The 9,033-nt window shown below is 42.7% G+C and overlaps 1 protein-coding gene across 6 annotated transcripts in view; it reads right to left on the reverse strand.

Annotated features, from left to right (window-relative positions):
- Positions 1–722: 722 nt before the first annotated feature.
- The window catches only part of LOC111227428 (UTP--glucose-1-phosphate uridylyltransferase), a 31,554-nt gene continuing 23,243 nt past the window's right edge, over positions 723–9,033 (reverse strand). For 5 of the 6 annotated variants that reach the window (XM_022752896.1, XM_022752895.1, XM_022752894.1 and 2 more), the window contains exons 6-10: positions 7,943–8,240; positions 6,933–7,130; positions 3,641–3,883; positions 3,081–3,185; positions 2,256–2,363 (exon numbers count right to left, since the gene is read on the reverse strand). In XM_022752896.1, coding sequence (XP_022608617.1) covers positions 2,256–2,363; positions 3,081–3,185; positions 3,641–3,883; positions 6,933–7,130; positions 7,943–8,240 — 952 coding nt within the window. Of the gene's footprint in view, positions 2,364–3,080; positions 3,186–3,640; positions 3,884–6,932; positions 7,131–7,942; positions 8,241–9,033 lie in introns of all 6 variants that reach the window. The other variant, XM_022752892.1, reaches the window with a different exon arrangement.

Raw genomic sequence — 9,033 nt, forward strand, 5'->3', positions numbered from 1 at the left:
TTAAACAATAAAGTGTAAAAGTGACACGTTTGACTGTGTGTGTGTTTTATTTGAATGGCCAGTATATGATGTTACAAAAACTAACAAAATCTGTTTTTCCAGCTTAGAAATCAAAAGCAGAGAGTAGGATATTTATATTACTTATTTATTTGTCTTGTGTTTAACAAACTCTCAACCTAAGCCTGAAATTAGTTAGTTTAGTCAAATCAAGGCATAAATATGTCAAGAAACGTCATAGAATATTAAGGCAAGAAAACGTCATAGTATAGTAAGGCATAAAACATTATATGATAGTAAGGCATAAAAACGTCAGAAAAACGTCATAGTATACTAAGGCATAAATATGTCAAGAAACATCCTAGAATATTCCTAGAATTAATTATAAGAATGACATTTCTAGTCATTTTGTGTTAATTTCAGTTTCTCCTGCTCACATCTTTTTGATGTCACCTGTCCTGATTCTGATTATTAAAAAAAAAATCTTTATGGAAAAGAAGATGCCAAATACTGGATCAGATAGAAAAACAAATACAATTCGTAAACGTTTCAGTTCTGTCCTGTGATCTTCGTTGTGTCCCTCTTCTTTGTATTTCGCCTCATTGACACCAGACTTGAAACCATCGTACAGTTAATGTTATTATTCAATAACTTTTTCATCCGACTGAATGAAGTTGACTAAATGAAGCGATCGTGGGTGCACAGACACAAGGGATGACACATGCTCAGTAGTTCATATTGCACTTTATTCAGCTCTGAGGAGGCAGAACTGGGCGCAGACCTCGTCACTGTCACAGATCAACATTTATTGCTTTTGGGCTGCCAGGCCGCACGCATCTCAAGTATTCTCACACTAAAACTCTTGCGTACATGGTTTAAAATGTCCCGTCTCGCTTTGTGTGAAGACTCAACGCTGAATGACGAGATGGACAGAGAGGAAACGGGAGAGATTTGACACCATAATGGAGGCATAAGGTTTCATACAACATGTGAACATACTGAATAAAAACAAAAAAATAATGCACAATGTGACATTTTTCATTATCTACATCACACTGGGACTATATAAATAAAGGCCTTCACTTTAAAATGAATATAATTTTAACTATTACATAACATTTCATGGCATTGTCACATATCAGACCTGGACAGACATGGATCATTACAGTCCAAAAGCTACAGGGCAGAACAAAGACGAGAGGTTGTTCGGGCATCACATGGGTGACATCTTGGTTCCTTTCTATGGCACAAACTCCTGCGAGCTTTACAGTCTTTACCAGGTTAGTCTGGACACTGCAGGTGTAAATACACCCAGTGGAAATACGTTCTACGCTCTATAACCTGGGAATCACAGGAGAAAGGTTCAAAATATATTTCTTAGCACAAACTTCACTTCAGGCTTGACCTCTGCATGGTTCAACAAATTCACAATGCACAGTTTTGTTTCTTGTTTTAAGTTAACACTGCACTAATTGATATCTTTATTAATAAGATAATAACTATTAACAGTGGATCAAATGACTACAGAGTTGTTTTTGTGTGTGTGTGTCTTTGAGCCCATTGTTTTGGTGACGTCACACTGCTCCAATAAACCCACTGCACGCTACCTGGCATGAACATATCACAGCTGATCTGTAGAACCATGTGGAGAGCTGTAGCGAGGTCTTTCTGTTTGTGCTAGAAATAAATGCTCTAAACTCCTCCGTCACTTCAGAAAGCAGATTACTTCTCTGCGTACGTACATTATGTGATTGCATTAGCAGTGCTGTAGGTGCACACTGTGGATGAAGCTGATGATGATGATGAAATCATCAGGTTTGTTCCTCATTCATATCTATTTTCAGTATTTTGACAGGTTTTTATTTTTCTGGCCAGGAAACAGTGAAAATCATGAGTTAAAACTAGAATTCAAAAAATAAAAATCTGAAATGTTGATTTTCTCTCTATCATGAATATAGCTCATTATGTAAAGTGACAGCTATGATTAGCTCTTTATTAATACTATTACAGTTTTATATTATATAATAAACAGCCTGTAGAGGGCAGTATATGCAAGCTACACACACTCCCAACAACCAACCGTGTAAACTACGTCCTAATGTACCACTGCACATGCGATCACACACAGCCTTCGGGGAAACGCCACTTCCTCTCACAATCTGTTGTCGGGTAAACAGGACAAACAGGTCACATGACTGGGATAAAGCCAAGTAGGTCACATGATGGGGCAGGGGGTAGGTGGTGGGGTGAAAAAGGCCTCAGTGGTCCAGGATGCGGAGGTTGCCGGAGACGATTTTGTTTTCCAGCATGGAGCCGGCAGGAATGTCGATCCGATCTCCGTGGTTGGCGATGATGATGACGGTGCCCTGTGAGGAGGAAGAGTGATGGGTTTAGTTCAGCGGTGGAAGACGTCCTCATTTACTCAAGGAAAGTAGGTACAGGTCCGTCAAAACTGCACAAAGCACAGAACCTGAGTAAATGCACTTGGTTACTTTCCACCACTGGTTTAGTTTTTGTTTCTCGGGACCAGAGCCGATGGCTGAATGACATTTTCAAGCCAGGACTTGATTAAAGCAATAAATCAGCTTCTGTTATGTCCTCTCATTACATCTTTGTTCAAATGTACGTGACCTGAGAGCTGAGACCAGATTATGATCTCTTAGGGTTGCATTTAAAGGTCAGTGAAATTTAAGGATTTCTCTGTATCTTTTCACCCGCAGCTGCCTCAAGTGTTTCTCCAGAATTCATCTCTGCCACATGAACAAATATAGAAACTAAAAAAATCCCCAGCGGTTTGCAGCCTTTTTAAGATCCACAGTCTGGTACCATCAGTGTGGGCAATATAAATATTGCAATGGTCTTTCTGGGTTATCGAGTTCAACCAAAGACATTTCTGCGCGTTTAGAACTAATCTGAATCTAATTTTGTGGTGAAGTGACATTTGTTCCCCTTTAAAAGCCTTTTAAAATCCACTTTGATTTTACATGAGAGTTTACAGTGAGCACAGTGCAGCAGATACATACAAGTGATCATTTTCCTCGTCTCATATCCAGTAAAACTTCATTTTGAGTGAAGCCGTTTACCTTGAGCGAAACATTTTTCCCAAAGGTGACGTCTCCAGACACTGTGAGGTGGTCGAGCTCCAGCATGTCGGGGATGCTCTCGAAGCGGGTCAGGTACTCCTGGACCTGAGCACAGACGGACACGAGAGGACACTTGTTTATCCTACTGTATGTGAGGGTCAGGATCCATCTCATCACTTCCAGCCACATGAGAATTAAGTTTCGAGAAGAAGTGTTGGAAGTGTTAGAAGATACATTCAGTACAAATGAATATTTTCTGAGATAAGGCAATAAATAAATAAAGAAATTTAAAAAACTTTTTGTATTTACTGATGTTTGTATGTATTTATGTTTTTGTTTTTTTCCCCCTACTTATTTCTGCATGTATTCATTTCCATATTTAACTATTGATTTATTTACTGTGTCACTTTTGGTCTCAGATAAAAGCTTAAAAGAAAATCACTTCTGGAAAACGTTAAAACCACACGTCTTTGCGGGCGTTGAACTAAACTTTTAACATCTGCTGTTTAGTTTTATATCTGAGCCGATGACAACAACACAGACAGTGTTCTCATTGTCACCTGGGTGAAGGAGCTGCCCAGTTTGACGTGCGGCGTGGTTGGGAACTCTCTCTTGGGGCTCATGGTGAGAGAGCCGGCCTCCAGGCTGTACAGGTTGGACATGACCAGCAGAAGGTCCGACGTGGTCTTGACGGGCAGGAAGCGGCTGCGAGGTACATTTATTCCCAGGGCGTTGTCGAAGCTTTTGATAGCTGCGCCCACCGCCGTCTCCAGCTGGATGACGTTCTGTCCACCGTCAAGTGTCTGAGGATGAACGAGAGGAGGGAGAAGTAACTTTATGTTTAAAAACAACACGAAGAAGTGTTTGCGGTTGGTGCTGTGATTTCATCCGAGTTCTCTCACACACACATGAACCTACTTGAGAAACATTGCCAAGATTTGAATCCATTAATGAGCCACAAAGAACCAAGTTCGACCTTTTGTTTTACATAGAAAAAGTGAATCATGTTAACACACGTTACACACGTAAAAAGTCTTATTAGACACTATATAGTTTATACTAATACTGTACACAACTTGCATTGTTAATCTGCTTTGGCAACAGTAAGTTAACTGTTTAGTCATACCAGTAAAACTAACTTGAATTGGAAATTGTTACGTAACTGCTTCCAAAGACTTTTTGTAGCTGAAACATCTGTGGTTCACTGTGAACACATCTGTTGTGTGGTTGATTTAAAACCTCGTTTCTCCAGAAATATCAAACCGTCACGACTTGCTGGTCATGATAGTTTTCAGTTTCATCAGCAGAGGGTTTTACCATGTAGCACCACTAATAAAATAATACCTCAACTCCACACATCTTCTCTCTGTATGCCAAGCTCCTCCTAGTTTGACTGGCTGGGAAACCACCAACTGGTTCTTTCTTTGATAATATTTGCACCAGTTCTGTTCTGGGTTTATGTTTGCACAGGAGGAAGTCTGTGGATTCTGTCCCCCATCACTTACACTGAAAGCACTTTAACGAGGGGTCTTTAATTATCATCATTACAGCAAACACAAACTGTTCCAGTCGTCTTGTGGAGATACTAGAAAAACTTTCTCGAAACCACACAGGTGGACAGGACGACGTGTAATGATATAACGATCTGGGTCATTATGTAACACTGACCACTTCATGGCCGTTTTTATCTTAGGTGTCTCTCATGTGCGGGGCTGTAACGGGAACCGTCCCCTCTAACCCTGTAGTTTTAGTACTGCACTCATACCTAGAAGGGACCACACATACGGTTACGTAAAGCCGCACAGTTATCAGCCGTTACATAACACTCACTATGTCACGGTGTGTGATTTTGTAACCAAGGGCTGGAAAATTACATCTATAGGCCGAGAAAGCAATAATCAGGACTGAGGCTGCTGCGGTTCGGCACTGAATTTATTACGCCGGCTGCAGATTTGCATACCCTGAGGCGGCGCTCCTCTGCTGGGGGGTGGGGGGTGGGGGGCGAGCACAACCAAAATAACATCAAGTCACATCAAGTCACATTTGTTTGCTGCAGTGCTTCTAACAGGACTGCTCTGTCACCAGGAGCTTTGGAGGACAGTGAAGGACAAACATGGAGCCTTAAAATTATGCTCCAACAAATGACGCTCACACCTTTCCTTCATGTTAATTCAAGCAGCAAGTTTTTAACTACCTCACTCTATGCTTCATTAAAAAGAAAATGAACTATATGCAAACGTGTGTGAGAGCTGCAGCAACAAGCTCGATAAGTAGAGCAGAATGAGATGCAGCTTTAAATTTTAAGTCACAGAAGTGACGTTTGTGGGGGAAATTAAACTTTTAAATTCATCTTTGGCTCTCTTATGCCATCCCACACACACACACACACACACACACACACACACACACACACACACAGCTGAAAATGGAGTCCAAGTAGGGCAGATGAGCCACAGGAGAGGTGACCAGAAAAGTGGATTGGTTTGAAGCTGCTTTTCTTCTCCTTTGTATGCAAAAACCTCACGACAACAAACAGCTCAGAAAGTGGAGCTGTGCAGGAATGCAAACACACATACACACAGAGAGGCTTCCAAATATGAGTCTCCTCTGCGAGCTTAGATTGTTTTTGTTTTTTATTTTAGCAAGATATGATTTATTCAGAAGTGGTGGTCTCCGTAGAGGAGAGCGCTGCAGATATCTCTCTGCTCTGCTGTGCGAGGCGTCTGTTCCCGACATGACGGGGTGGCCAGGGTGAAACAGCGCAGATGATGCTGTTGTGGGAGGTCGCCTGGTTAGTTAGAGTGAATTGTTTTTATCTGAGCATCTATTGCACACTCAGCCGTCCCTGTGTGGTCCCTCTTTCAACCGGTCCCCTCAGGGTTTCAGACTCACACGGACGATCCAACAACAGACTATTACAAGGACATGAGTCATTTCACTCTGATGGCTTCCATAATTTATTGAAAGAGAGGGAAGAGGGAGAAACATAAAGACGAGAGCAGATTTCAGGAGACTTATAGTATCTCTCCCACTGAGGGGAAAAGCCTGTGTTGTCGAACAGAAGGGAAATGTAAACAGGCGACATCTGACAGACACTGTGGGTCTCTCCTCATACAAAACTGTGACAACTGTTTTGTATACCTTCCATTTGTACCTTAAGTTCTCACAATTAGGGGATTTTGACGGCTGTAAACAGGAAGTATAATGTTGCCATGGAATCAGTGAGTTAGCGATAAGCTACAACTTATCCTTATTCTCAGGCAAGTTCTGTACTGGGATCGTCTTTTTCCTGTCATTTCTAAGAGGATTCATGGACATTTATCCACGATGGACATTAGACATAATCACATTCTCAGTAAGTCTATGTTACACTGAATTTCCAGGTCTGCGTGTTCAGATGTGACTGAGCTATGACTCTGAGAAGCACCACACATTTTGCACCTCCCCTTTCAACCTCTGGGGAGCCGCGGCTCACAAACCTCAGATCTGCAGGATTTATGTTGTTGCTGTCAAACACCGGGTTAAGACTCATGTTAGTTGTCCTGGTGGGAGCTGTGTTAGTCAGCCATCGTCACCAAAATCTTTGTAATGCACTGATGTTAACATGTTTTCACAGCAACGATGGCCATATGTGATAAATGCCGGTCCTCAGAAGCAACTTTAAGTCATACTTCTTTCATGTGCTCTGAGATTCAAACCTTCTGGCGTCGCCTCTTTGACATCAGAGGTAATGACCTTATAAATAATCTAGAACCAAATCCTTTATTAATCATCTGCAGCTCATCTGAATCAATGCTACACAACTGAATTGTTGTTATCTATGGGAAGCTACTCAACAACCTCTTCACTCACCTTGGGGTTGACTATGATCTCCATGTCCATTGCTTTCTGCTCCTGCAGCCTCTTGATAGCAGCCAGAGAGATCCACAGGTTGTTGGTGTTGAAGATCTTGAACTTTGAGACCGACTTGAATTCGTCCACATGGGCCTTGGGCACCTGGGCGATCTCCAGCAGACGCAGTTTTCCTTCGTACTGGATCAGCGTGCCACCCTGAAAATAAGAGTTGGCATTTTTCACAGCACGTTCTGTCCGTGTGAATGTCTGACTTCAATCTGTATTTTTAATAAGGACTGTTAAAAGTTGTTCTTTAGAGTAATAAAAGTTGGTTGGTGTTAGTTTTCCATTCCGCTAAAAAACCCTTTTTATAAGTCACGTCATAATTGAAAACAGGAGTCCAGTAGTTGCTATTTAACTGACGTCCACTAGAAAGTAAGTTATGATATCACCAAGAGTTTAGATTTTTACAAGTTAGAGTGTAAAAATCTTCACTCGGCCTCCGTCACCTTATAACACCTGCTTTAAATGCTGCTGTGGACAAAGCCATTCAGAGTTTCAGCTTCAGACTACATCAAGTGATCACTCTCAACCATCACTTATGACCCAGTGGAAGTGTGTTGAGGTGGATTTAATCTGCCTGTATCTTCTCATTCTCTTCTTATTGTTCTGTGTTCAGGACGTTTCTGGGCTGCAACCTTTGAGCAAAGTGGGAGTGTAGCCCCCTGCCCTCCGCTCTCTCTCTGTGTCGTGGACGTACGTGTGTCTTGGACCTTCCCACAGGTGTGTACAAAGGTGTGGGTGTGTTTATTTGTGCTTTAGACCATAGCTGCTATCATACAATCAAACACCACTCCCTGTCCTCATTTACTCTTTAGCTCACTCAACCACAGCTGCTCTCTCTCTCTCTCTCTCTCTCTCGCTCTCTCTCTCTCTCTCTCTCGTTGACCCAAACAGAAAAGAACAAACCCTGCATATCATAACCCACTGTTTCCGGGCGAACCCAGACCTCCTGCTGCTCCACATACCTTGACGTCGGCACGTGTCTTGTCCGTCACCTCCATGATGAACTCGCAGCGCTTGCCGTTGGGCTGGCTGACCAGGTGGTGCAGGATGTGGAGGTCCACGGTGGCCCCCAGGTTGTCGATGTTGGACACAAAGATGTACTCCTTGCCCTGCGAGATCAGCTCGTCCAACAGGCCCGAGTTGTAGAAGCTGGCGTAGATGTCGCCGTGGCCCGGAGGGTACCAGCCTTCTGCGTTTTGCCCCGTCATGGTCAGGCTTGTGGCCACAGGGAGGAGGGACTCTTTGTTGATGCGAGGGTACCTGGACAGAGGAAGAGTCGTTTGAGTGAGGCAACAATATCAGAACCACGATTTGATTTTGATTGGTCAGTAGTTTGTTTGTTGACTGGTTTTGATCTGATCCTCTGAAGTGAACCGGCTCCGGAACAGGTTAGGAGTTCAGCATCAGTTACCATGGTGATTTACCCCAGTAAGGAGCGAACTAAATGACTTTTCTTTAGCTGCCAACTCTTGTTGTCTCCCACTCCTGTCGCAGGCTTCGAGGCCTTGACTTTGATGCAACCATTTACAGTAAATACTTAATTGCATGATGAAATAGTGAATGAATAAATAATCCGAGTATGGTTTTCTGTTCGTATGTATATGGTCTGTGTCTCTTATATACAATATTCTGTGAATCTGATGTATTCAGCAGATAAACAGCACAAAGAGAAAGCATTAGCCAGGGAGACTTCACAGCAGGACTTCAAACAAACCCTCATGAAATCAACTTCCAAGAAGGCAGATGAGGCAACAAGCCAAAGAGTCCAAGCCATCATCGCTGTGTGCTTAAACTGATCAAAGGGTTTCTGAGAAGGATCGCGTCAGGTCGAGTTAACAGACCTCGTCGTGAGGAACAGCACTGAGTGGGAGCCGGCTGTGTTTTTGGCAGTTTGAGGATATTTCAGAGCGCAGATGAGCTGGTCAGGTGAGAGGAGCTGCACAGTAGAGGCACGGAAGGCCTTGTTAATTGAGGATTTATTCCAGACTGTTCCTGGGAAGATGCTTCAGATGAGTGGTTTTGATATGAGCTCATAGACTTCAAAGGTTTCATG

The sequence above is a fragment of the Seriola dumerili genome, unplaced genomic scaffold (genome assembly GCF_002260705.1).
Source record: "Seriola dumerili isolate Sdu_G_001 unplaced genomic scaffold, Sdu_1.0 BDQW01000187.1, whole genome shotgun sequence".
NCBI lineage: Eukaryota > Metazoa > Chordata > Actinopteri > Carangiformes > Carangidae > Seriola > Seriola dumerili.